Source organism: Sprattus sprattus, assembly GCF_963457725.1.
Source record: "Sprattus sprattus genome assembly, chromosome: 2".
Classification (NCBI taxonomy): Eukaryota; Metazoa; Chordata; class Actinopteri; order Clupeiformes; family Clupeidae; genus Sprattus; species Sprattus sprattus.
The window spans coordinates 65,131,034-65,158,533 of NC_137921.1; the positions used below are offsets into that span (position 1 = coordinate 65,131,034).

The 27,500-nt window shown below is 45.2% G+C and overlaps 1 protein-coding gene across 1 annotated transcript in view; it reads left to right on the plus strand.

Moving 5' to 3' along the window:
* Window positions 1-27,500, plus strand: part of kif26aa (kinesin family member 26Aa) — a gene marked incomplete at its 5' end in the record, with an annotated part of 85,571 nt that overhangs the window by 14,065 nt on the left and 44,006 nt on the right. Inside the window, 2 exons of the mRNA XM_080860601.1 lie at window positions 14,277-14,762; window positions 22,869-23,017. Of these exons, the coding sequence (XP_080716727.1) occupies window positions 14,277-14,762; window positions 22,869-23,017 (635 nt within the window). The remainder of the gene's footprint in view (window positions 1-14,276; window positions 14,763-22,868; window positions 23,018-27,500) is intronic.

A 27,500-nucleotide genomic window follows, 5' to 3' on the forward strand; every position in this document is an offset into this window, starting at 1 on the left:
CTATTGTTATCCTGCACAGGAAACAGCTTGGAGCTGTCCACACAACTTGGAAGTTGTCGCCTATTTCTAAAGGCCTGGGGTTCCAACTCTGCATTGACCTGCAACTATTTTTTCAATGAAGTAGTTGAACCTCTCAGCCAGTCAATAAAGCCAACGTGTACCGAGGGAGAGTGGGTGAGGGGGTGTAGTCACAAAACAAGAAACAAGTGCTCTGCTCTCAGGAAAATGTTCTATTGTGATCTATGGGAGTTGGCCCTGGCTGAGTTATAAAACAACTTGAAGCTGTATTGTAGTTGTAGCCCTAAGAACCACACCTGGACAACCATAGCTGCAATGCCCTTTAAACTCTCAAAGAATCCACTTTTGCCTCCGTCCATTAACATAACGATCTAGCCAGGGAAAATTGCTGTAACACATCCCCGTTGAAGGTAGTATAAAAGGCTACCATCTGCTGTGAAGATGTCACCTATTTGCTAGAGTCTGCTTTGATTCAGACTCGGCCACACCTGCGTCGTCAAGCAAAGCTCTAATAGGACGTCTGTCTGTTCCAGAGGGGGAAAAAAACAGTTGTACAAAAAAAGAGTGAGATACTTTTTGAAGGCTTTTGAAACCTGACGGGTGGCCAGTGCAATAAAATGCTTTGAAAATTGTGTCCAGTGGAGTGGCAGAAAAAAACCCATATTGTCCACTTCCTGTCAAAACAGGAAATGACAGTGGGGGGCAATGGGAGGGTTGGAAAATGGGGCGTCTGTTGTTGTTGGCTTAGGGTTTGGCGTGCTCCTCTTTGACCTCCCCGGCTGGAAAACAAGTCAGTGAAGGTCAAATCTTGCTGAGAGGAAAATAAAATTTGATATTTTCATGGTTCTGCTGACATGGGGCATGGAATAATTTTTCGGTCTGTTATTGAATTTTTTCTTGTTGATTTTGCTCCCTCCCCCTACCAGCGCAGATCAGTGGTTAGGAGAGCAACATGTGTTAACCTTTAAGAAAAATTCATTGCAATCATTTTATCATGTCTGATAATCTGTCTGGATCTGAAAGCTTATCTTCTGAATTTCATTAAAAGAATCTGCCACTAATATTACCTTCTCCCTACAAGTGTCTGTTTTGATATAGTATTGTAGCATTCAAGGGATAGTGCAGCTTCCATGTGCGGGTGTGAAGTTGTGTAGTTCCAAGAATCCAGTGTGTTCGCCCTGTTAAGTATGAATGCATGATTACGCTATAAGTGTTTGGTTTTGGAATGTTGCAGTGTCTCCCATTTGTGTTTAGTGTAAGAGTGCATTACCATTATCATTTCAAATCAAATCAAATCAAATCAAACTTTATTTGTACGGCGCATTTCATACACGAAGGTAACACAATGCGCCTCACAGTAGGAAGGAAAGAAAAAGGGGGGGAGGGGGGTTTATAAATACTTGTACATTTCAGTCCGTGTGTTATGTTGCAATGCCTGTGCGTTATCCCTCTATGTTAGTTAGTGTCTCTGTGCACCGTCAATGTCTTTACTGTGTCAAGATTAGACCTCCATCCGGTTCTGCCCTATCTATGTGTGTTCAAGCAGCCAATATAGTGGAACCCTTGGGGTTGTGCAGTGTATGGGGCGCTGCATTAAAACTGAGGTCCTGTCTCGCCTGCACATTCTTCCTGGCTAGCCTGCCACAGTATTGTCTGTGCAGATCTCACTGATACCTTTTCACATGGTGGCTTACCGATGTTTTAAAGATCCTCACATGCCTAGTTCAGGTGGATGCTTTTGCAATGGTGTTCTGTGTGACTAAGATGGACATAGTCAAATCATGCTTAAAGCTAAAGGAATGTGGTGGTAGTGTTGTGTGTAGCAAATGACTGGAATTTAAATGACAGAGGCTGGTTCTCTGCTAACTAATTACACATTCTGCTAATTATCAGCTAAAACTGGCCAGGAAAAATGACAACAATGCACAAGACACATTGCTAGGTTAGTGGTTTTCTTGTTTCAACCCCTGTTGAATACTAATTAGGCATTAGTGGGTGTATTTGGTTTGAAACGCCACCTGTGTTTGATGTTGTTTACTCTTGATGTCTTTGTATTTATCCAAATCCAGTTCCATAATGTGTTGTATACCTTTTGAAAATTGAGTTTCCATGTGTATCTTGTAGGGTTTTCTGGTTACTAGCTTAAAGGCACCCAGTGCAACTTTCGAGGCTTAAAAATAAACATTCAATTTCTAGTCTTTTTTACACGTAGTAAGTTTCAATAACTCCATACCATTACATACCGGCATTCAAGCAGCAAAGATGAGACGTCGTTGTGTGGTGAGAACTGATAGAAAATCGATAACAACAACAATCGCCGCCATTTTCTTTATATTTTGTAACCTACAATAAATAAAGCAGGCTTCCAGTCGATGGAAAAATGGCTTCTCCCTACTGGCGATTGTTGTTGTTTACGATTTTCTATCAGTTCTCACCACACAACGACGTCTCATCTTTGCTCCTTGAATGTCGATATGTAATGGTATGGAGTTATTGAAACTTACTACGTGTAAAAAAGACTAGAAATTGAATGTTTATTTTTCATTGCATGTCTACATAAAGTTGCACTGGGTGCCTTTAACAGAATACTAATGGGTTGGACTTTCACCTCTACTCTGTATGTATGACAATCACATCGCATGTAGGGTACAGAAGTAGGTTGTGTTTTTGTCAAATATAATCCTGTTATTCATAACCTTTGTAGACATATAAGATAAGTGTGTGTGTGTGTGTGTGTGTTTGTGGGTATGTGTACCCTTAATATTTGTAGGAACCATTTAAATACACGTTTAACAGCAATCTTTGCAAGGAGATGTTTTTCAGGAGAAATAACTAGCATACTCTAAATGTTTCTAAAGTGTAGACTTTCTCATAGTCTGCCATTGCACCCTCTATTTTCACCTAACTATAGGTTGTAACTCAGACACCTGGTCGACGGTTCATCTACGCCTATTGTTAAGGTAGCAGTTTGAGGATGCATCACCTTGTAAATTGGTGGTCGTTAACGAAGCTGCTTGTTCTGTGTAGTCAGTGCTACATTTCATTAACTGCCATTTGCATCGGCATTGGCAACGCATTAGCAGGAGCGATCCAGAACCCCAGAGAAACCCTTTAGTGTGAGGAAGGACCACGTGTAGTTTAACCTGCTGCAGGCCTCCATTGCACTTTCGCGGTGAGAGCAGGGGGATTATTGATTACTAAAATGCTGTTCTGGCTGCCAGTCGACAGTCAGCTGCCTATTCATCTAAATGATTGAGGACATCATTTAGCTGTTAAAATGATCCTGCCCTGCCGATTCCCGGGTGAAATTCATTTAAATCTAGTGAGGGTGGGGAATTCGGCAAAAGAGGGCCGTGATGAGTGTGTTTTCAATGCTTATTTTTACTAAGAGTGTCGAAGGAGAGCCAGAGCAATCAAACAATCTGTAATGAGATTTCTGCCACCGAAGACCACGAGGCTCAGAGCGCGTCTCATCAACACTCCACGGGCCGATACAGGAAGACGAGGCTGATAGAGGGAGAAAAAAACTCATTTCAGAAAAGCAAACAGGCGGGAGGGGGGGAGGGGGGGGGGGGGGATGGGTCCTATGCGAGGCTGAAGGAGGGGGTAGGGTTACGCCACTGACACACACTTGGGGATCCTGTGACCTCTAACCTCTGGCAGTCGCACAGTTCACAAGACCAGAGCGTGGCCCCGCATGCTAAAGAGGGCCTGCTAATTGCCTGTCTAAATGCAAGGTGTGTGCCCCTCGGAGTTTTGATTCCCCATACACACAGATGAGAACAGGATAAGAGTGGAAGTCGCTCTTTACAGAGATTAAACTCCTGCCAATGATTAACCCTTGGCACAGGCTAACCCAACAACGGAGACTGAGGGACTGGAATACTGTAATCATCAACTGTGATTCGCAGTCGTTTCATAATCTATCACAAGTTAAATGAGAAGTTAGATTAAACTCGTATGTTCTTTAGGGAAATGACTATCCATAGAATACAGTTGCTTTGATACTTCTTGTGCTTGAGTTGCCAGAAGTCTGCTTTGACATTCTACCTCGTTGTGGGAAGGTGCCACTTTGTTTCAGCAAGATATGACTTGTCGTGCTGTGTCATGCAGGGATGTTTTGAGGGCGGCCTGCCTTCTAACATGTAATTGGGCTTGTCAATGTATGGTATCCAAATCACTAAGACAAGATATGCAGCCATATCATAAAATTTGAAAGGTTATTAACCGCAAGCAAAGAATATAAAGTATGCCGGGGCAGAGCAAGGTGAAACACAACTCGTAATGACTGGGACCAAACTCATTCTGTCACTCTGTAGACGAAGTTGCTAATTAACTGTCAGGGATGTGCCACTATTAATAGAATGTTTTCTCTTGGATTTTTTAGTTGCTGCCAAGAGAGCATTGTTGAGCCGGATGTTTCCAGACTACACATTTTTATTGTTATCATTGTGGTTTGAACACCCTCATAAGAGATTTTCTTGCAGGGAATGGCACACTGCAAGCGTGCATCGATCAAAATGATATCCGACGTAGTTAGGTCATACTTACTTAACCCCATAATGAAAAGAGTCTTAACATCTTTCCCTTGCAAAGCCATTGTGTAAGTTTCTTGTCAGGTTTTCCTGACTTCATCCCTATCAATTCTAATGAAAATTGATTTCTATGTTTTGCTTAACACTCGAACTGCACGCATTGTCAAAGCTAGACTACAAATGACAGCCCTACTTTGTAGTCGCTACAGAGATCACTCCCCAAGGCTCATTGATTGGTCTGGTGGAAAATCTCCTGAGCTAGTCTCTTCTCAGAGTTTCCGAGTTTCCAGCGCAAGAACCAAACAGACCAGACAATGACATCACTAAGCAAAGCAATGCACCCTCCCTCTGTGACTGTGTCATCATCTAGGTTGTTTAACATATTTTATCCCACCCTTAAAAATAATTTAATGGGCTTTTGTATGGAATATGGTGGTCTACACTTACTAATAAGTCATAGGTCTATACAGCAAAAGCACAATTATTTCTGTTAGTGTACTGCTTTCAATTGTGTGCCACGCAATCAAATGGAGCAATTTACAGGAACTGTTTTATGTCACCCATTAAAGGTAGGCATCCTCATCTTGTTCGTGATACTACAATGAGAAAATTGTGCTGAGGGTATGAATAGTAGTCTCATCTAAGTTACTGGAAATAGGAGAGGGCATTACTGATGTCTTTTTTCTTGTTGATAGCACAGACACAGACACAGACACAGACACACACACACAGACACACACACTCTCACACACACACACACACACACACACACACAGATACACACACATACACACACACTGCTTTATTTCACTACCTATCCCGTTTTTTATTTTAGGCTTGATGTTGTGGTGCCGTGTTCCTTCTAACCTTGATCTAAAACAGATAATTGTGTATGAAATGGTATTTGGGGATTTGGGGAGAGCTTATTTTGATCTGTCTCTCTCCAGCACTGTGTGTGTTGTCTGCGCTGTGGCTTTTTTCCATTTACTGAAAAAAAAAACCCTCCATACTCTTAAATGAAGCAAAAAAACATCAGTGTAATTGTGCCCCTGGGCCAAGTTGATATAAATCTGAACAAACATGCTTATGAAAATGGAAAAAAAGAGATAATTTCAGTCCACGGGATGAGATTATATCAGTTCAGTGTTAAAAAATTGATTCCCCCCCCCCCCATTTCACTTATTTTGTGCAGTTAATTGCATTTATCCTCCCGCTAATTTGTTACACTGATATGGAGTGCTCTAGCGCTAATGATGCTTCAGTAGCTCCATGTTTTTATGCCACAAAAAAGGCCACTGCGTTCACTCGTCTCCGGTGTCAGTCACATCCACAGTCTCACTTCTCTCTCGTCACATTCAACCACAAAGGCTGGTACGGTACGTGACCAGACTTTAACCAAGCCACTTTGATTCCACATCTTCATTTGGCACAGCGAGTGGCCACCTTACCTCTGGCTGAGCTGACAGTCTTAGCCGGGGACCTTGTATCTCATTTGAATGATAAGCAAACCGAGGGGAAATGACTCCCAGATCCCACTTACTGCCAAAAGGGCCTCGGGCATTGTCCTACTCCGTTGAGGGAATGGCTAAATGGCCATTGTTAGTGTGTTCCAAAGACTCGCTACCTGGCAACAGTAGAAGTCCGTAGCAATCATGATGAGGATGAGTCCCCTTTGAGCTTTCAGTAGGGAACACAACTTCAGACTCCATTTTGTTGTAAATCATGCATCCTGTATGTATTCCGTTTGATACAGCATATCTACTAACTGGGACACACAATCCCCCCCCCCCCCCCATACACCTGCCCATCTTACATAATACCAGAACAGTGCTTAGAAGAAGATAGCATGGCTGTCTCTTGAATATATAGCACATGCAACTAGGCTCACTTATGTAACACCATTCTCATCTGACACCTGCACTGCTTTGATATGTAGCCGAAGTCTTGCAGCATACATGCATATAAATATAGGAAATATGAGGTAAACAAACCAAGGGTGTGCTTTTCTGTCTCTGTGCCATTACGAAGGATAGAAACACAGTCAGGAATAAAAGTCTGCTCATCACAATACCGTCACCCCTACCACCTCTGCCTGAGCGCGGCCTCATCAAACATGTACTGTATGTTTACGTTACCATGACAATTGCCTGTTGTTTTTTTACCTCTGCTATGCAAGCCTCTATGTTGGGGCTGAATATAAATGAATGTGCTGTCAATCACCGCCACACCGCTGCAGAGAGCTGGGGACTGGGAAAAGGGGGAAGGGCTTTTAATTTATTAGCACATTACTCCACGTCTAGCACCGCCAGTTGCTTCACTCCATGATCACAGTCATCCGTTTACCCACAAAGGCCCCTGGCTCACACATTTACAGAGAAATGTTAGTGTCCCCATACGTGTGTGTGTGGGGGGGGGGGTGGGTGGGGTATATTTATGTGTTTGCGTGCTTGTGTATGTGCTTGTGTGTACCTGTCTATTGCAAAGTCCGAAATGATAAATCAAGCCTATATAACTCCACTTTACTCCCCTAAACTATTTTATTTCATGTCCTACTTTTGTCATTGGGAAATTGGAGCTCATAACTGGTGCTGACATTTTATGAGGGTGCACACAACGGTCATCATTAAAAGTGTACCATCCACCCAAAAAAAAAGAAAAAAAAAAGAAAAGTAAATTCAACATGGCCACTTGAATGCATAATTTAATCGTGTGCTATCTAAAGGTTCTTCCACCATCAGGGCGCTTCCTCATTATAATAGGAGATTATTGGGCGGGATGCGGTGGTAATGGAGTGTAATTGCTCTATTAAGTCGCACCATTAGAATTTCCCACTCGTCTCATAGTCAATTACGCCTGTGTCATTAGCTCGTGTTCTGGCACCGTCTCTTCCTTCACTGTAAGCCAGTCGAGTCCACGGGCCTTCTGACGAGGAGGTGATGGCAGGCCTGGGCTATCTGACCTTAAAGAGAATGGACTGCTGTGTATGCAGTCATCCAGACTGAATAAATGGTTCTTTTTTGTTTTACCTCAGGAATCACAACTGTGACAATTATGCCTAATCAGTGATCGCGTGTGTGTTCAGATGATTAGGAAACGAGTGTGGGAGAGTGTGGATAATTCAGAGGCAACAGCAGATTGTTTGTGAATAGGTCCTTTTTTTTTAGGTGGCACCACAGTCATCAAACTGTTCGGTTCATTCAATGTTCTGTGAACCCATGACCAAGTACATTGGTAAATGGACTTAAATTGCTGCACGGCATTTTAGAGAATATTCTAAATGCAGTGTAGAGACACTGTGCATAACTCAATAACGGATGTCTAGATACACCTAGCAGACTACATTCTGATGGTTAGCTTTCAATATTTCTGTCTGCTCTGTAACACAAACAAGACAACCTACACATATTTTTTAAAGTGGATTGACCTTTTGTATTGTAGCAATCTGTTTATTATTATTATTAGAGAGAACTTTTTCCATCTGTCTTAATGACTGACAGCCAGTATCCATTGCACTGTAGATTGTACGCAGGAACATTATGAGGTACATTATGTTACATTTCTGAACAATATTTCACACACTAGAAGGGAGTAACACTTCCTCTATTCTGTTGCGGACCACTAATGAATGATAGCTCTTGTTCAGTGCTGCCTAGTGGTCCAGAATTGCAGTCCACAGCCAAGGATGGCTACTCTGCTGTCAGTTGGTTATATGGTTGACTTCCTGTTTCCTGTCTGCTAATTTGCCTAGAAGTGGCTAACTGTGGAGATTCTCTGACACACGAGTCGAGATAAGCCCGAGAGGAAGTGAACTTGTGCCCCTTGATATAAACATGCCAAGATACTATTCAGTTAACACAAGCTGTTTTTCCTCATCACGTAAATGGATGGGCAAACGCCTGAGTAAAGGACACCCTTAAGCTAAAGCTAATCAGCACATACAGTAAATGGAGGTCAGTGGCTTTTAATAACACCAGATATGGGAAGAAAACCTGAAGAGAAAGAATAAGAAACAGGGGTAATCCACACCTCACACATACATGCTGTCAACAAATGCTTCCTTTTTTTGTGCCAGACAGAGCACATTGCTGGTACACAGCCTAACGAGCAGAGCATCATATCCCCAGGATAGACCCCAGCCTTCAAGCATCCTTTTGGGGTAGTAACATCCTGACATTTTCTCAGATGCCTCTATTATTTAGAGTCATATATAAAAAAAAGAGATAGATTGGGCTGTTAAAGCAAGAAGCAATGGAAATAGGCTCTACAATACGTGAAGAGTGGCTCACTCAAGTCAGGAGTGAAGTGGGTCAGAAATGTAGCAACTGATTAGAGCTACACTTCACTGCGCATACTTTATGGACGACGCCTAAATCACACGCCATATTCACGTGTTTGGGATGCCAGTAAACTCTTGCTTAGCATTCTGGGATGTCCCCTGACGACAAGCACTACACAGGTATTTTAATTAGACTTCTGCCGTCTGCACGCGTATGAATATTATGCACATCTGAGCAGTTACCAGGGGAGAAGAGGCTAACAGTTGCAAATAACAAAGAGGACTTGCTGTCAAGACAAACCGGGGGGGAAAGTTAGGAAATGTCACCATGGTAATTCATGTTGACACTGGTTTTGGTCTTACTGCTTTTAGACTAAACCTTTTACTGGTGAATTTCACACAGGGTAACAAGGTTTCAAGCACAAGAAGGGGATGCTGCAGCAGTAGGCAGTATTTGTTAGCATCAAGGAGAAGAATTATGCTGTGACAAGCTCTGAAAGACTAGTCAATTCTTGTAATTTTTGCAAAGGATTTCTTCAGTGAGTATAAAGCAGTATAGATATGTGCTGAAGTGCTCTGTCTCTGCGGAGGCGAGGCATCATTGTGGTGTTGTCTGTGTACTGTTTACGACCCCAGCGCTCATGTGAAAACAGCAGACAGCACAGACGTGCTCCACCTCTGCCAGCTTGAGGGCTTTTTAGCAATGTAAATAAATGCAGGGAAGCTGCCACTACAGGCAGCAGGGGAGTGTAGAGGTATCCAGGCAGCTTTCCTTAGCCACACAGCCACTCAGTTGATGCTGGTTAGCAGCTCATTAGGTTTAGATTCATAAAAATACTCATTCTTTTTAATTTAGCTAGCCCTGTAGTTTGAGCCAAGATGTTGGGGGTTGCCATTGATGAATCTTAGGGGGAAACGTTTATCACACTTGACAATAGGAATCTTTTTTTGCAGTCATCCATTTGCATTCTCCCTTTTTCTAAAAAATGGAATTTGTGTTTGGTTGGTAACTGTTGCTATAAAAGGAAAACAAGAAAAAGTAAAGATAGTAAACAGACAACTGCTACGGGTGAAGGGCCAGCCCTAAAATTTCAAGGGAAGTGATTTATAGGCGAAGAGGTGATTTATGAGGGCCTTGAGAGAGCGGTCCCGCCCATGGGCCCTTCAGACCCCTGTGTCCCTCAGCCTGTTTCCCAGTCAACTCTCAGAGCCCGAGGGCTACACACTACTAGCTCAGACAAAGCTGGCTGGGGAATTTTAACATCTTGGAACAAACTTTCAGACGCCTTGTCTCCAGAGGTAGGACAGAATTTAGCCCAATGCACACTGAGATATAATGGTTTTACGTGTCTTATTTTCTACTGTGTGCTGTAATCGTTAACGGTAGATGCAAGGTGCTGTCTTGATCTTTGAAACGGCTAGGCCTAGACAAAATAAATGTACAACTGTAAACTGCAACTCTAGCTTTTCATGTAGATATGTTTTAACCAATTAAATGCAGTGCCTTCGAGTATTTGTTCCTTTAGTTCAGTTTTTGCACGGTGGATTCTGTTTTTTGTTTTCTTTTCTGCTGAGCTATATGTGTACTCGAGGACCCTGTGGTCAGTATTTATGCACTTTAAGGGCTCGTCTTTGGCCTGTGTTATATAAAACCCTGAGCCTGTATACAGAGGACTGTTGTGCTCCTTAATGGTGACATAAGTGGAGGTGGCTGTTGGAGTGTGCGAATGGGAAAGTCTAAGCAGGCCCTTCGGGTCAGACAGACTACAGCTGTAAACACACTCTTTAACTGTGCCTTAACAATCCAGTGGAGCCAGCCCGCTTTTCTAAAGTCCAGGCGGGCGTCTCACAGTGGTCGTAATGTTTTGTGAAGGCAGGGGAGAGTTTGGTTTTGTTGTTTTGTTGTTGTTGTTTAAACACCAACTGGACACCAACTGTGGGTGCTTTGACCCCAACGTTTTTTTATGAATAGGTGTTAAAAGTTTAAGAAAACAGGGCATCATTGTACGGCAAGTTCACAGCCAGACTCCACCATCTCCAACAGGAAGTCGCACTTGTGTGAGAAAGTAAGGACTCTTACTCCTGACAGGAAGTTTTGCCTTTCTTCCTTTCTTTCTTTTTTTTTCTTTTCTCCGTTTTTCTTTGTCAACGCTGCGTGTAAAAAAATCTGAGATCATATCCCAGAAACATGCTGTGCTGCACGAGGTCTTTCATTCATTATTGGTGCTCAGGCTCAGGTTTGCCATTGGATGCCATGGTTTCCTTTTGTGTTAGAAGAAAGTAGGGGGAAAAAATCTATCATCCACCCATTTCTCTCACTATTCCTGTCAGGTCAATGCTGCCTAACCGAACAGAAAATTGCTTCACAGGCAATTGTTTCTCAATTGGGAATGCAATCAACCTGCACACGTTGGCATTGAATGTCTTTACTGACAAGGCATTAGAGGGTTTGTTAATCACTAAGTCCACATTTGGATTTACAGACACTATGGCTGCCTTCAGTTTTTTTTGTCTCTAGTCTTCATTTGTTAATTCTACGCTTTGTGCTGGAGAAAACACAATCACTGATGTTGCATTTTTACTCCCAGAGAATGTCTCTCTCTCTCTCGTCACGTGCTCCGAGTGGCGTTCATTTGATACCTGTGGGAAAAAAGCAGCCCATTGCCTCTGTGAGGCCCTTGCAGACATGTGGCGCTGTATATCACGTTTACCGCCACTCCTCCGCAGTCCATTCCTCTCATTGTGTCCCAGGCGGTGAAAGGAGAGGCACAGGTGGTCCTTGTGTGGCCACAGCGCGTCAACGCCACAGTGCAGTCCTCTGAAGTGGCCCTGAAGTGTGCCTGCGCGCCCGTGCCGGCCGTGTCCCCTCTTCAGGCTGGGGACAACAGGGCCACTACACGCGTGAGGGTGGGGCCACAGCAGAGCAGGGACTATTCAGGGGCTTTGACTCATGAGGAAAGGGTCGCTAACCTTTTTTTTGTGCGCTTATCCCACAAAGGCCCACCGCACCCCAGTGGCCACAATAGACAAGGCAGACGCCAGGGTCAGTACAATAGGAAGCCCTCTGGAGTGCTATTGTGGGGATCTCCAGGCCTCACGGTGGCCATTGTCTAAGGGGAAAGAGGGTTGTCAGGTCAACACAAGTTCTGTGATTTCATGTATGTGTCTGACAAATGTTCCTCAGACACTGTGCACCTGTTACGCTATACGTGAAAGAAAGAAAACAAGAAGAAACACTTAGTACTGCGCATGGTGTTGTGTAAAAATGCAAAAATGTCCTTGCAGCTTTTGGTGATAGTGTTTCAATGTGTGCCTGGATTTGAGCCCAACATTTGCCGTTGGAAATTAGAAAGCTGAGTGAAAATGTTTTGGAAAACTGGCTCAACTTCAGTGTATATTGATGCACAGATGAACAAATGGTCAGTACTTATCTTTAATCCTATTAGTTTGTACTCTGGGGTGTTTTAGCGGTTTAGAAAGATCTTGGTGTGCATATTGAAAGATAAGCAGAGGATTGCAGCCATCTTGTCCTCAGAACCTGTTACTTGCGGCCCTTTCTTCTAGTCCCTCACATCCTACTTCCCCACTACAACACTTGACAAAATGGATTCTTACAGGAAGAATAAACATAAGAAAGAATCACCATGAGTAAAAATGGATAGTGACACACCGTGGAGAATAGAGTTTATTCCAGCACATTGTATGGTAATGTATACAACCTCTCCCCGGCGAGTCAAGAAACAACAGTCACAGCAAAATGAAAATGTAACAAAGTCAAATTCAAACAGGTCGCAGAAACCTACTGCTCCCGGGAGCTGTGAACAGATTGGAGGCATCTGGCGCTGCCGTCCCCGGGTCCTCCCTGGTGAACTCTCTCACCTTACGATCCTCTAGACCCAGACAAAAGCACTCAATCAGCACGCTCGCAATACCGATGAGGGGCCCCGCTCCATCCCTGACCTCCCCCTTTACTCCGGCATACATAAACTTGGGGAGACAGTAATGCTGGGTGGGTGGGGAGAAGCGACGGACGGCACTGTGCTCATGCGTGACGGAGAGGCATCAGCAGGAAGGCCGTAGCTGAGTTTATTAGGACCCCTAAATCAGCTTTTATATACAATGTCCGCCATGGGGCATGGGGTGATGCATTGTGCTGAGGCAGGGGCAGCTGTTTGTTGGATCAGCATGTGCTCAAGTTCAGCTATGGGCTTGAGGCGAAGTATTTAAGATAGGGATTGTAACTTCTACTTGTTGCTTATTCGCCACCCACCTTTGTCATACGAAATGTCATCAAGGATAAGCCAAATGCCATCTGTAGATTATTGGCCAGACAGAACATTCCCCCCCCCCCACTTTCCACCCCACAAAGTCTGCTTGACTAAATAATTAGTACAAATACTCCATTTGTGTAAGTACATGGTGTATTAGGATGGATTTAGATTCAGATTGAAGTTTAGTAACACGTTATATTTGTTCTTACATTCTCACAAACATGTGTTCTTACAAGAATGCATAGTAGTAAAACCCATTATTACTTGCTAAAGCACAAATAACACATACTCTACATTGAACCTAATTCCACCTGTTTTAAAATGGCAGCCTTTAGGTAATCCTTTTGGAACGAGGTCTGGTTTGATACGGGCTAGAAGACTAGAAGACCCTCTCTTCAGTGCACCTTAGCACACATTGTATTGCGTAAAGGAGATAATTCTCTTTCATGTCTTGGAATGCTCTCTCATTTACTCCTACAGTTCTGCTACCCGCCCCCCACCCCCACCACCCACCCCACCACCACCGAATCAAGTGAAGCTAAGGCTTTCAGGAAAGGCAAAGTGCTTCTGCTGAATTTGGCAGAAATTGCTGCATGCTTCCATTCAATCTCTATTTGATGTACAGAATGCCAACGGAGATCAATTTTAGCCTCCAGGTGTTCGTTATTTGTCTCTAAATGTAACCGATGGACTCGGCTGTAAAAAGTTTCATTATTCCTTTACAGCATGTTGAGATCACAGTGTGCTGAAAGGTATCATTTAGACTGTTAACAGATGCAGTCTGCTGTGGATTCTTGTTGACATAGCATCCATTGGCATGTGCAGCCGTTTTTTGTGTGTGTGTGGGTGTGGGTGTGTGCGCTTGTATATCTTTGTGTGTGTAGGGGGAAGTTGTGTACATGAGCCCGTCTATGTGTTTAGTTTGGTTTAATTTTATACTGTGACATATTGTATTTTGAAGTAAACAGTGGATTTCCAGAAGAGACCAATTTTCCTTTGCTTTTTCTAGTAATATCTTTTCACAGTCTCGTCACATATTGTACAGCACAATGTCGGGAAGAATTGTCACGCTTTCCCAGCAAGGCCAACTCAGGCGAGAGCCGTTTGCACTCGTTTTCCATGACTGACTGTAGCTCATACCAAAGCATATTGCTAATGTCTGTCATCTCTCTGCAGGACCCAGGCTTCGCCGCCTTCCTGCTTGACAAGCTCCAGGCCCTGGAGTGGCCGCCCCGGGGGAGGCATGCTGGGAGTTCCTGTGAGGTGTGTGGCACCCCCCTGCACCATCTGAGACGCCTAGCCCTGCAGAAGGCCCTCGAGCTGGCCAGAGATATGCCCGACCCTTCACAGCCAGGACCCTTCTCAGGGTTTCCGCCCCGGTCGGCTGCACAGAGCGTCGTTACATTACCCTCAACACAACAGGCATCGCGGGATTGGTCCATCCAGAGCGCCCACGCCAGGTCGTCCGCCAAAATGTACGGAGTGCCATCGGCGGGGGACAAGCAGAGGGACGAGGGGTGGGTGCCCAGTGGGCTGTCTGGAGGCACTCAGCCCCTCTGCATGGCCAAAGTCACGCCTCTACCGGTCCACGCCCAGCACTACCTGGAGGGGGTTTGGAGCGTCCACAGGGTCAGTCGCTCATCACATCACCACTTTGCTCAGGTACGCAGGTCATACGCAGTTCACCTCACCTCAGTCTTGTTCACCTGGGGTCAATGCAGTGCTACTAAATCCGTACAATTCCAATCCATTCACATTTTTATTTCACTTGTGAAGTTTCACTTCTAACAATACACTTAAAAAAACGCTGAATGATACTTTTTCCAAAACCCTATTCTATCCCCTAAAATACAGAAGAATTGCTCGTGTGACAGTGGGGAGGGGGAAAAGAAGAAGCAGCTTTTTTAAACCTTATCTTCCACTGGAGCTGCTGAACCGTACAACACTCACACCATGTCTTAACGGGTTCAACATGATCCCCGGAGTGACTTAGTAAACACAAACTCTGAATCATGTCGTCTCTTGGTAGGAGGTGATCCCGCAAATCCACACTGTCAACTTTAAGTCCTCCATCCACAGCTGGAGACTTTTCCCACTTTTTCCATGTTCTTCCCAAGGTTTCTTTTGTCCGGCGCCTCAAACCGGTAATCCTCTCCTAGTGTCCCCGTCCCCTTCAATGCCTTGTATATCTCCGAGGCTTTAGTTTATGGTATGGCCAAGACTGGAGTTATTTATTAGCTTCCCTTAACCTCCACACACCCCCAGCTCACTGTTGGTTTTATGTGATTGCCCATAATCATATTATCATGGAGCTGAGCACCAGTTCAGGGCCGAGGCTGCTCATATCGGACTGGGTTTAAGTGGCTCGTCGGGGCCCCGCAGAAGGACCTTCAGCACTGCAGCCGAAATGAGATGTCACCTTCTCGTGATGTAACAGATGTGTTAAGCAGACGTTGGATGCTATGTGACCTGACCTCTCTGGCAGCTCAGTGTAATAATAATGCTTAGCGAAAGACTGTGCATTTAGCCATTAAAGGAGTGAATTAAAATTGCGATGCGAGAGAGAGAAAAAACCATAAGCCTTAGTAACACTTTGGCAGCGCCAGATTCTGTACAACAAAAAAGCCATTCAGAGGATTCATTTGAAAAAACGACAGATTATTACAGACACCATAAAATGTCCTTACAAATCAAATTTGCAATTAAATCCTTCCCTCAGATCTCATTTTATTCTGATGGCACAGGCACAGGCACAGATTGGAAGAGTGCATTTTTTTGAATGCTTATCTAACCAGCGCTGGTTCTGATACCCAGAAGGCAAACGAGGATACCCTGAAGCGTGGCTCAGGTACGTGGGTCCAGATGCATCTGGATTCACCAGAGCGGAGAGGAAACTCATTGGCCTCCAGGGCCATATTGTTTGTGTGTGCGGGCGTTCAAAATGTCTCCTCGAGGGAAGATAGCATTCGTCAGATCGCCCGTCCTCTTTCCGAGAGATGTGCTTGGAGCCCATAAAAGCGGGGATTTATACGAGCCTGTTGTTGGGCAAAGACTAGCAGGTGTCACCGTGTGAGAGATCTTAAGCTTATAACATGAGGGCCAAGTTGATGAAGGTGAATTGAAAGGGAGGAAGTGAGAAAGAGAGAGATGGAGCGACGGAATGGGAGCAAGAGAAAAAGACGAAGAAGAAAAACTCATACGAAGCTCATTAATAACCAGATTGAAAAGGTCCTCTGTGGCCTTCCGCTGCGCTCCTCTTGACCTTCCGGTCAGATGATTGAGCATTAAGTCATCTCTGCGCTGATTTATTGGATTAGCATAAGGGTGGCGCACGGCGACCTCATCGACCTGCGAGTGCCATCCGTCAAGCGCTGTGCCAACAGGGCCTGATTACTGCACTCCTTAGACGCCATGATGTGGGCATGACCCCGCCGCGCCTGCTGAGTGAGGCTTGACCTTTGGAGCGATAAGGCTGTAATGGTGTGGCTCCCAATGGTAGCGCGGCTGCACCCCCTATAGATTTTGCATTAGTGTTTTGTTTATGATGGTGTTTTAACGAGTGGGTGTGGACAGAGAAATCAATGGCGAGCTGATTGAATATGCAAATGGATTGATCTGATATCAGTTAAAGCACATGCAGCCTACCTATGATGGACTCATCTGGGCCTAATCAGGGCCAGACTCCAGGGCCAATGGAAGAGCCCATCTTTAGAGTTCTTAGGGTTCATTCTAGGCGAGGAGGGTTGTGTTCATCTGTGGTGATGTGTCTGTCTGAGAGGGTTTCAAGGTGAAAGGACAAAGAAACCTGTGCCTTTTTCTTTTGAGCCAATGTCTCACTATTCAATCAGATACAAGCCTCACCACCATAATATTTCCTGTTATTGTATATTTTCTTTAACAGTACCAGAGACAAATGTTGTGAAATTAAGCGTGCTTTTCATTTAGTCAACTATACACAAGATTTGTGTTCATTTTAGGCAATAACCCCTGAAACAGCATCTAAACAGTGGGGAACTCATTTTCACAATGGCTTAAAATCCTACAGCATAACTGCCCGGGCAAAAAAACAACATCACAATAATGAAAGCTGTGGCATAATTTGGATTGCAGTTGTAGAAGAAATTCTAGTTTTTGGCTCAAACTGGGCATGCTCAGTGGCAGACGAGCCGAGGGACCCTGAAATAATACGTGCCTCATACTCCTCCCTCCTTCACCCAGGTGTTGAAAAGCAATTAGACCTTGAGAAATGAATCACGTTCAAACGGCACAAAAACGGCACAGCTTCCTGGCACCTCCTGAGAGCCCCTTCGTGTTCTTGAGGGATTTTTCTGAAAGGAATGCCATAATGAATTTGTACAGGCTTTTGTGTCTGTGGTCTCTAATTTGTTTGTCTGCGTGGGTGGATGGGTGTGTATTCATGGTGTGTGTGTGTGTGTGTGTGTGTGTGTGTGTGTGTGTGTGTGTGTGTGTGTGTGTGAGTGTGTGTGTGTGTGTGTGTGTGTGTGTGTGTGTGTTTCTGTGTGTGTGTGTGTTTCTGTGTGTGTTCGTGTGTGTGTATGTATGTGTCACTGTGTGTGTGTGTGTGATGGGGGGGGGGGCTTGTGACTATATCTACATGGGTGAATATACATGTGTTTGTATACATTTGTATATTACCATGTGAGCAGTTGTGACCAGTCAATTAGTGAAAGCCATTTCTCTGTACTCCAAGGACGCCCTCCCAGGCATAGCTCCGACTGGGAGAATAGGACTCCAGCTAACAGCTAGCAGCAGATCTGTCAGCTGCTATACAGCACCTCACTGTGCATCTCAAGGCTAGACCTCTTTCTGTTCTTTTTCTTTTCTTCTTCTCCAACCCAAACCCCTTCCTTTCACCTGGGGGGGGCTGCAGGCAACGTCTCTGTAAATTGCAGCTGTTCCCTGTTCTCTCTCTGTGCTCTGTCTGCATTGCAGAGGCAGACTCATTCATCTCTCCCCAGGCTTAAACGCCACCTGCAGTCTCCTAATGGTCCTCCTTTGGCATCCATGTGCTCATAAAGGCCCTCAGGAGTTGGGCAGTGAGGCTGCCTGATCCGCATGGGGGGTTGATGCCCAAACTAGACCTGTCAACAGATGGGCCCAGAGACTCAGGCACACACACACACACACACACACACACACACACACACACACACACACACACACACACACACACACACACACACTCAGTGAACGAGCAAAAACTGCACCTGACGTCCATCTGGGTGTTTTTGTTTCTTTTTTTTTCCTTGTTGTTTTTTTTTCTGCTAGAATGCACAGGTGGGTTGCCATGCTCACTTCTACCTCAATGTGATCTAGACCTGGACGGGACCCAATTTTTTTTTGTTGTATAAGGGGCAGAAGAGAGACCCACACACACACACACACACACACACACACAGAAGAGAGACCCTCGAAGGTCAGAAGATTCAACCATAGATTTAGTCCGGGGGGGGGGGGGGGGGGGGGGGGGGGGGGGGGAGAACACACCCAGACTAAAATATGAGAACAATGTGATTATCTCTTCTGATTTTCTGTTTCAGGACAGAACGGATCAGACCAATATATCAGACTAGTGCTTCTAGACCAGTGCTGTCCACCGACGTACAAACAGACCCTTCCTGAGTTCACGTGCTGCAGTGTCCCATGTAGCCTTGTGTTTAGGAGGCAGTGTGGCTCCAGTCCCACAGGATGTTGCATTAATTCAACTCGCTCAGGCGACGCTCTGTTAGTGTTCTCTTAACATTTTTCAGTTGTTGCCCAGTGTGAGGCTTCGTCCACCGCCAGGCCGGTCAATTTGAGCGCTTTTCTGTGAGTGTTCCCTAAACGTTTTTCAGTTGTTGCCCAGTGTGACCCTTATGCTACTGCCAGGGTCCCATCTGCTGCCTGGGTCTGCAGTGAAACAGCTGTGCCAGCATGCAGAACTCTCTCCCTTATGTGTGTATTTGTGTGTGTGTGTGTGTGTGTGTGTGTGTGTGTGTGTGTGTGTGTGTGTGTGTGTGTGTGTGTGTGTGTGTGTGTGTGTGTGTGTGTGTGTGTGTGTGTGTGTGTGTGTGTGTGTCTGTGACTGTGTGTGTGACTGTGTGTGTGTGACTGTGTGTGTGTGTGTGTGTGTGTGTGTGTGTGTGTGCCTGTGTCTGTGTCTGTTTGTATATAGTATATATTGTATATATATATATGTGTATGTGTGAGAGAAAGACAGTTTGTTTATTTTACTGACTGTGAGTGCATATGAGAGTAGTTAGTAAGTATAAATATATATATATATATGTGTGTGTGTGTGTGTGTGTGTTGGGGTGAGGTGGGGGTTGTGTGAGAGAGTGAATGTATGTGTACGTGCCTCAGTGAAAAGGAGTTATGTGTGTGTGTTTCTGAGTGAGAGAGATGAGCAAGGGGGAAAAGACTGGGTAAAAGGGGTGATTCTGCAGCAGATAGGGGTGGTACATCCATCTTCAGGAAGAAACATTCTCCAGAGTAAGTCTTCTCTCTCTCTCTCTCTCTCTCTCTCATTCTCCAGAGTAAGTCTTCTCTCTCTCTCTCTCTCTCTCTCTCTCTCTCTCTCTCTCTCATTCTCCAGAGTAAGTCTTCTCTCTCTCTCTCTCTCTCTCTCTCTCTCTCTCTCTCTCTCATTCTCCAGAGTAAGAAGAGAAGAAAATAATTCAAGGTGCTTTCAATGGGAGATAGGGGAACACTAGGCTTCCCAGCCAGAGGCTGTGGTGTAATTCTAGCCGTGGCCAACAAGAGTGGATTAAACTGGTGATGATTGCAGTTGATTATTCTAAAAGAGGGGGCACTTTGTACAGACTAGTTTTAGCTTAGCTGTATCTCTGTTTCTAAGAGTGAATCTCCCCAACCTGAAGAAGAATGACACTGTTTCATTGGGAGGACAGGGTGGATCATTGTGCCATTGAAATGCCATTGCTGCATACAATTAAAGACAGTCTGCTGATATGATGGTTATGGGAAGCCAGTCGTTGTCTATGCTTCTTCACCTCACTCTTGTAAGAAGTGACTTATCCTGACATTTTCCCCTTGGGTGTTATTTATTTGTGATGGGTGCTAGTGTTATTATAAGTATAATATTATGTATCTTCATCGTTAACAGGCTCAGACAGCCCAGCACAGAAAGAGGGAACACTGAGAGAGAATGCATGTGTGTGTGTGTGTGTGTGTGTGTGTGTGTGTGTGTGTGTGTGTGTGAGTGTGTGTGTGTGTGTGTGTGTTGTTGGTACAAATGTGGATTGTGTGTGAGTGTTAGTACATGTGTGTGTGTGTTAGTACAGTACATTATCATTCAAGTTGTCGGTGGGGAATACTTTCACCAGTATTCATGGTTCTTAGTTTCTTCTCAGAGTTGGACAGGCACCTTTAGCACAGACCTGTAGGAGTCTGTGAGATCTCGTCTCGACTCCATTTTCAACTTGAAAAGACATGCTCTTTGTCTCCCGCTGTGTCTTAATGTCTGGATCTGACATGCACTGATGTAATTACTTCTAGGATGACATGATGCGGATTAACGCACAGACACACACACACACACACCGACACACACACACACACACAGAGACACACGAGAGCGCTGGTGGGAACTTAAGCTGCATCTTGTGCGCCGAACGCTACTTTTCTTCCTTCAAAGCGGGAACGCTCTTCTATCGCTCGTTATCGGCCCATCAAGCCGGCAGGAAGATCACAATTCCCTCGGAAATTTCCCCCCGTAACTTCCTGTGCCCTCATTCCTGTCAGAACCCATGAAAATCAGACACAATAATGCGCCTGTGTTTACTACTCCACGTCACATAGCCAATAATGATGCCCTCGTAAACCAGCACTGGCTGTAATGTTGGCCCCGGCGTATGTTTTTCAGACGAGCTGATGTGAAGTCTTAACATGTGCGTCATTGGTCTGACAGCTTGAGCTTTATAGCCATAGCTTCAGAGGTGTCACTTCCCCCCCTGCAGGAAAAAAAAGTGATGGGTATATTGTTTCAGGATGTGGGAAGCGTGCTCCCTACACCGACACTCTAGTTATATAAATAGAGCTCATACTATGCTGACAGATGGGATGGGCTGCAGCAAAGTGAATGTTGTTGTTTTTGTTCTTCTCTGCTAGGTTTTTTTCTCTTTTTTCTAAGAGATAATGACGGTATGTGTCTTCTTCTAGGTCCTTTGTGGCCATGTTGCACATAGCAGATGAAAGAAAAAAAAAAGCAGAAGAGAGGAGGTTTTTGAAAAACAAAGGTCTTTTCAAACCACCATGTTATGATTTTTTTTCTTTCTTCGTAGAGACAGTCTTTCAGTCTTTTTAGAATTCAGAACTTCGATCATGCCTTGAATGTCAACTAATCTCAGGATCACAACAGCTTCACACAGTCTACTAATTGCAGCATGTTTATCACAAATGAGACAGACGACAAATCAACATCATTAGCTTACTGGTATCTGTGCATAAATTAACTGTGACATCACTGGTGATTCTGTGACTGTGTGTGTGCACACAATTCTGGGTATTCAGTATATAGTTGTCCATGTGTTTGTGTGTGTGCAGACGTCTGGTGTGTGTGTGTTTTAATCCTGTTAGCCCAGTTGGTGCTAGAAATGAGAAAGCTGAAAATGAGACACATTTATGTATAATTTCAGACATGACTGCTGCTAATCTCTTCAATGCTAATCCCGCACATGACATGAAATCAAGCCTATTACTGTAAGTGGGGGAGGAAGGGCAAGGGGTATAACTCCATTTTCCTCTTACATGATTTCATGTAATCAGCACAGCAGTGCATCTTGGAATATGCCTCAATAGCCTGGCCTGTTCAATATGTAGACCCAAGTCTGGGGTCACTCACTTCTCATAGTCCAAAATGTAGTAATCCATGATGAACCTGCACACATGACCTGTACCCGTGCTGTGATAATGACACAATGAGTACTGGGAAAAAGGATTTTCTTTAAATGACAAGATGTTGCAGGTGGTTTGATATGCATACTGCATCACACGCGTTTTAGTTAGAGAAACAATTAAACCTATGAAAAGGGTCTCATCCTGTAACAAAATTCGTAAATAATTCACTCAAATACGCGCCCAAACACACAGACAGGCAGACAGAGAAATACACAGACAGACATTGGGACAGATTGTTGTGCAGGCAGTATTGTTCCTAAAATGGCCATCCATTTGACATGACCAGCCACTAGCAGCGGATGCAGTCAGAAAACAGCAGAGAGCTGTCTGTCATTTGTATGCAGAGCATGGCCACTCAGCTCTGGTCCACAGGCAGTTTGCAAATGGAGCGACAAGTCCCAGTTTGGCAGTGAAGATGGCTGCCTCCACCTGCCTGAGCCGCTGGTGCAGCAGTTCCCTGAGGGCCCCTGTCCTGCTGTTTGTGAAGCTGTGAGGGAATAACGTATGCCTGGCTCGCCACACTCTTCCTGTCTGTAGCCTCAGGCCATCTCTCCCCTGCCTGGGGCTGTGCTCATCCTAATCCCACCCCAAATGTCCCCATAAACACCAGTGAATTAGAAATGTGTGTAAATGAGTTGCACTGTGCTGAAAGGGGCCAGAGTTGATGTGTGGAAGTGGACTATGGCACATTTTGGTCTTACAGGCTCATCGTGTTATAGTGAGTTCAGTTTTGGACAATGTTGGTCACTCTAAGGTGTGGAGGTTCCTTGCATTGATTTATGTGTGACTGTTTTATTTTCTCTTTCTCTCTCCCTTTCTCTCTCTGTCTGTCTGTCTGTCTATCCATCATAGGTTACTGCTGACGCTGACAGAGAAAGTGTGTACTCCGACAGTCTCAGCCCTGGCTTGATCGCCCCGCCGCCCTCCATCTCCTCCCCAACCAGCCAGTCCTCAGCCTCCTCCTCAGCCTCCGGGAGCGCGGCAGCCTCTTTCTTCCTCAGGTACGTTTGGCTATCCAGCTCTCCCTGTGAATCTCACAGCACAAACCCTACAACACCCCCCACCACCACCACCACCACCACCACCATCAGCTCTCCCTGTGAATCTCACACACAGCACAAACCCTACAACACCCCCACCACCACCACCACCACCACCACCACCATTAGGACACGTGTCCTGAGAGAACACTGTGATTCTATTTCTGTTCGGTAATGTCAGTGTTCCTCAGCTTCCCTCAGCCAAACGCCCTGCGCTCACTCCGAGGCTTCCAGAAGCTTCTAATGCCCCCGGCAAGGCAGTCACCACGGTGTTTAGTCACAGTCTGGGAGGGCTGTGGGACTGACTGATGGCTGCTCGGGGTAATGTGGTTAAATGTCACCGATTGATGGCCACGCGTGCGCGCCCAGACGGTGTGAAAATCAGAAATGGCAGAAAAAACTCCACCGCTCTCCGCCAGAGAGCTGTCTTGTGGAGGGAGCGAATAGAACAGATGCCCCCAAGGGATTCTGCAGCAATTGCTCCCCTTCGCACAGAGCACAGAGCACAGAGCACAGATTCCAGGTGAGATACCTGTGAGCAAAGCACCACTTCAGCCCTCGATCCCCACTCATGACTGAGACAGTGAGTGGCTGAGCCTGGCAACCGATCTCACCAGACCAGATCTGTTTCAGAGACTGCTGTTATCTGGGACAATCACTTAAGGAAAAGGTTGATCAGTACCCTTTTCCATGAGAGGGCTTGAAAAGCACATTACTCTCTGATGTGGAGTGAGTGGCTGACTGATTCTCTTTTATGCTTTCCCGTAACCAAGTTCAAACTGAATAATGGAACTTGCAGTGGTACATGATGGAGCGGGATGAGTCCGCTTGTGGACCTCAGTCCCCATTTAAGAGATTATTATTATGTCAGAAAGCAGCATTTCAAAAGCCAGCCACTGTAAGTCCAGCAATCTTTAAGTCAGCCCCTGGGTGCCTGCCAGTTTGATGGAAATCAGGAGGTCCGTGCCCTATTCTGGTGCAGCGATCTAATGCAGCACAGTGACCTATTCTTTGATGGAATCACATTTACTCTGAGATTGGAAGAGGAGGAAAGCAGGGGATGCCGTCAATGTGTTGGAAAGAAAGAGGCAGAGAGCGAAGCGCATACAAAAAGAAGGGAGTAAAGAGAGGGAATGTTGAGTCAAACAGGAAGGAGAAGGGAACAGAGAGTCGTTAGAGTGAGGGTGTTTTTTTTTCATTTCATTTTCATTTCATTTCTTTCATAATAGCACTTTCTTTTGTAAAGTAATATAACTTCAAAGAATGAATAAAAAAAAATCTGCATTACTGCAGCTCCGTTATGCATTACGATGCATAAACAAAGATCTACACAAGTCAACTCTTATTGTTCTAATCCCATCCGACTGTGCATGGATTGAACGCCACAAATAATCTAGTCCCCATAACCTAATTAAATATGCTCTTTATTGTCAGACAGCCATCACATAATTGGACACCACCATGCTGTGGCCCACACAATTTACAATGTCCTGAATAATTTAGTCGCTCATGGGAGTGACATGAGTGTGAATTTATTGACATTCGAGGTGGGTGTCTTTGGGAATGAGAGGTTCTCTGTTGTACGGTGATTGCTCTGTGACTGTGCATATCATTAGGGTGTAGAAGGCGGCACCCCGCCGATCGGCGAAAAAAACAAATTGAACCGTGTTTTGGCTGTGGAGGCGGTGAACCACTGTAAATGGCCATCTCGCCAGCTCACCCCTGCGCAATCATCAGACCAATTACCACCCGCAAACAAGACTCAGATGCATTAGATTAGTTTCTGCGTCAGCTCGCTGCTTCTAGGGACCGCAGATCGACAAAAGACCGTGGAGTGGTCATCATCAGCAATGTTTTTTCGGTAGTCTCCTCTTCAAGTGCCTTGGTGAATGGCGAGGAGATCATTGGATTTGTGTGTCACTTTTTTACAGAGCACAGCTTTATCTGTGGTCTCTGTGAAATAGTGTTGGCAGCAGACAAGGTGAGGCACGTTGTTTTATAGTGCCTTGTCAGCACTTCAAATGGATATGGATGCGTGCATCCGCGCACTCAATAAGCCTCTGAAGCAAAGCATTGCCATTATGCAAATGAAAACCCAACAGACAAATGGAGATTGCTCCGAATTGAACGTTGCTCAACAGAATGCCGGCAGGGCTAAATTATGTAGTTTTTAAATTCATGAACAGCTTGTGTGTCTGGTGTATTTCAAATGTGTGGAAAGTGAAAAAAAAAGACTAACAAATAAAAAAAGGGCGAAAAATCTGCTTTGCCCTTAGTTTGGCCTTGAATACTAACTGACCATAGCACACCTTGGACAGAATCTCACGGGCAAGTTGCCATGGTAGCATAATGGTAACAGAGTGTGGTAGGGAGACGGAAGAGAGAGGGGGAGGGAAGGAGAGAGGGAAAAAGGAGTGAGGGTGAGAGCGGAAGAAAAGGAACAGAAGGGCTACACACAGGAGACATGATTTGGACTTCATAGGCTGAGCCATTCTTCGGTTGGAGTTACTGGTGTAAGCCAACATAGACCGGCTCTCCAGTAACATACTGGCAGGTCTCATGAAGCATTTATGTGAGATGTGTGAGACCAGTGCAGCATAGCCTACACCCGTATTCCCTCAAGTGCTGGGATCAAGGCCAATGTTTCCAGTCGACCTTCCAGGCAGCAGAATTTGGAGTCAGAATTGTGATATTATGTTGGATTTCAACGCGCAATGTTAGACAAATAAAATTCAAATGAATAGTTCAAACAGCTACAAAATGAAGCTAGAATACGTGCATGATCCTCTCACAGCACAATGTTAACTAAAGTCAGAGATTACGTGTCCACAGAGAAAAGGAGAGAAGAGACAGTGGAGTGAATGATACAGGATCGTCCTCAGGGACACCGCAGGGAAGCCGCATAGAGGATCCTTGAGGTATTGCTTGTGTTAAGGAAAGACCACGAGGCACAGATACTGTACAAATATGAAAAGAAAATGTAAACATTTTAATACTATCCTGTAAGTACTTTTTTACTTCACCTGTAAAACAATGAAATGTCGATCATAAGAGACCATCTTTTCTATGTACTGCGGTCTTTTTCTCCCTTTAGCTCAGTCCAAAATAGGACCTTGTTACCACAGTAACCCCTCAAAGGCAAAGACTCTCAAACTCAAATTGATGGCTGATGTGTGATGCCCAGCAGTGCACTTGCCCTCCGTTTAGACCCCCCAGCTTGTCCCACACCATGAGGTACCAGCACAGTGACAGCCTGAGTGGCATTTGACCCAGGGCATGCAGTGACCTTTGAACTCCACAGCTCTAGAACGTGTGCTGTGTGAAGAATTAATAAGACTGTGTGTCATTATCCCACCCATCACCACCACAAATGCACTTTCAGTTGGAAAAACTTTCAGGTTTACAAAATAAAAAATCCTATTTTTCCAACCCACCATCCTCTGAGCCAGCTGAGACCACTCATTAGTTCTACCCCCCAGGTTTAAGAGTTGTGTTAGTCGGAAAATCCAGCTGGTTGACCCCAAACAGTGGGGAGGTCCTGTACTTTTTTACCATGGTATGTCCACCTCTGACCTTCGCACAGTGCCCTAATGCGTATTGCGCATTCAGTGCACCTACTCTGCGGGTCAGTACCCTTGGAGCAGAACCCAGCACACCCAGCTGGATCCTGTAAGGGCAGACCTTGTGGTTTGCGGTTTGTTTTCCATTTTTATGTGGCTCCATGTGTGTGCTGCGTCTGCAGCATTGGCCCAGGTTTACTGCACCCCGACTAACGGACCGTTGCAGGCTCCACCGCCCCTCTAGAGTCCCCCAAGGGTCAGAACTGGGCCCTGTCAGAGAGACCCTGTCTTTATGATGTGTGGGATGCATGTGTCAGATATGAAGCATGATTTATTTGAGGGGGGGGGGGATCTAGGGGGCCCCCAGTGTGGTGCAGAATTTGCAGAGGTGTGCGGAAAAAAAAGGAAAGCAAGCAGGTGCCGTGGGGCAAGTGGATTTTTTTTTTTACGACAGAGTGTTGGTGGTAATCCAGCCCCCCCAACAGCCCTCACCCTACCCCCCCCACCCCCCCCCCCACCCCCCCAAAGATTTACTGATAAAAGGAGAGTGGCTCTTGTGCTGCCTTTAGAGAGTGCGATCTGTGACAGCTTTGATGTGTTTCCAGATTGGGAGGGGTGGAAGGCTTTTCTCTGGTGCCTGCTGTAATTTTTGAAGGCTTTCATGCTATGTGCTATATTATCTTCAAGAAAATGCTTTCAAACCAGAGTGCACGTCGACTCAAGTGTGCACAATCAGGTGGAATTGGCAGAGTGAGAGAGAGAGAGATAAAGACAGAACAACTGAGAAAAAGAGAGAGAGAGAGAGAGAGAGCGTAAAACAGAGAGAGCTGAGAGAGTGAGAGATGGAGTCATACTCCAGTATGGGGAGTTTAAAGGAGTTAGGG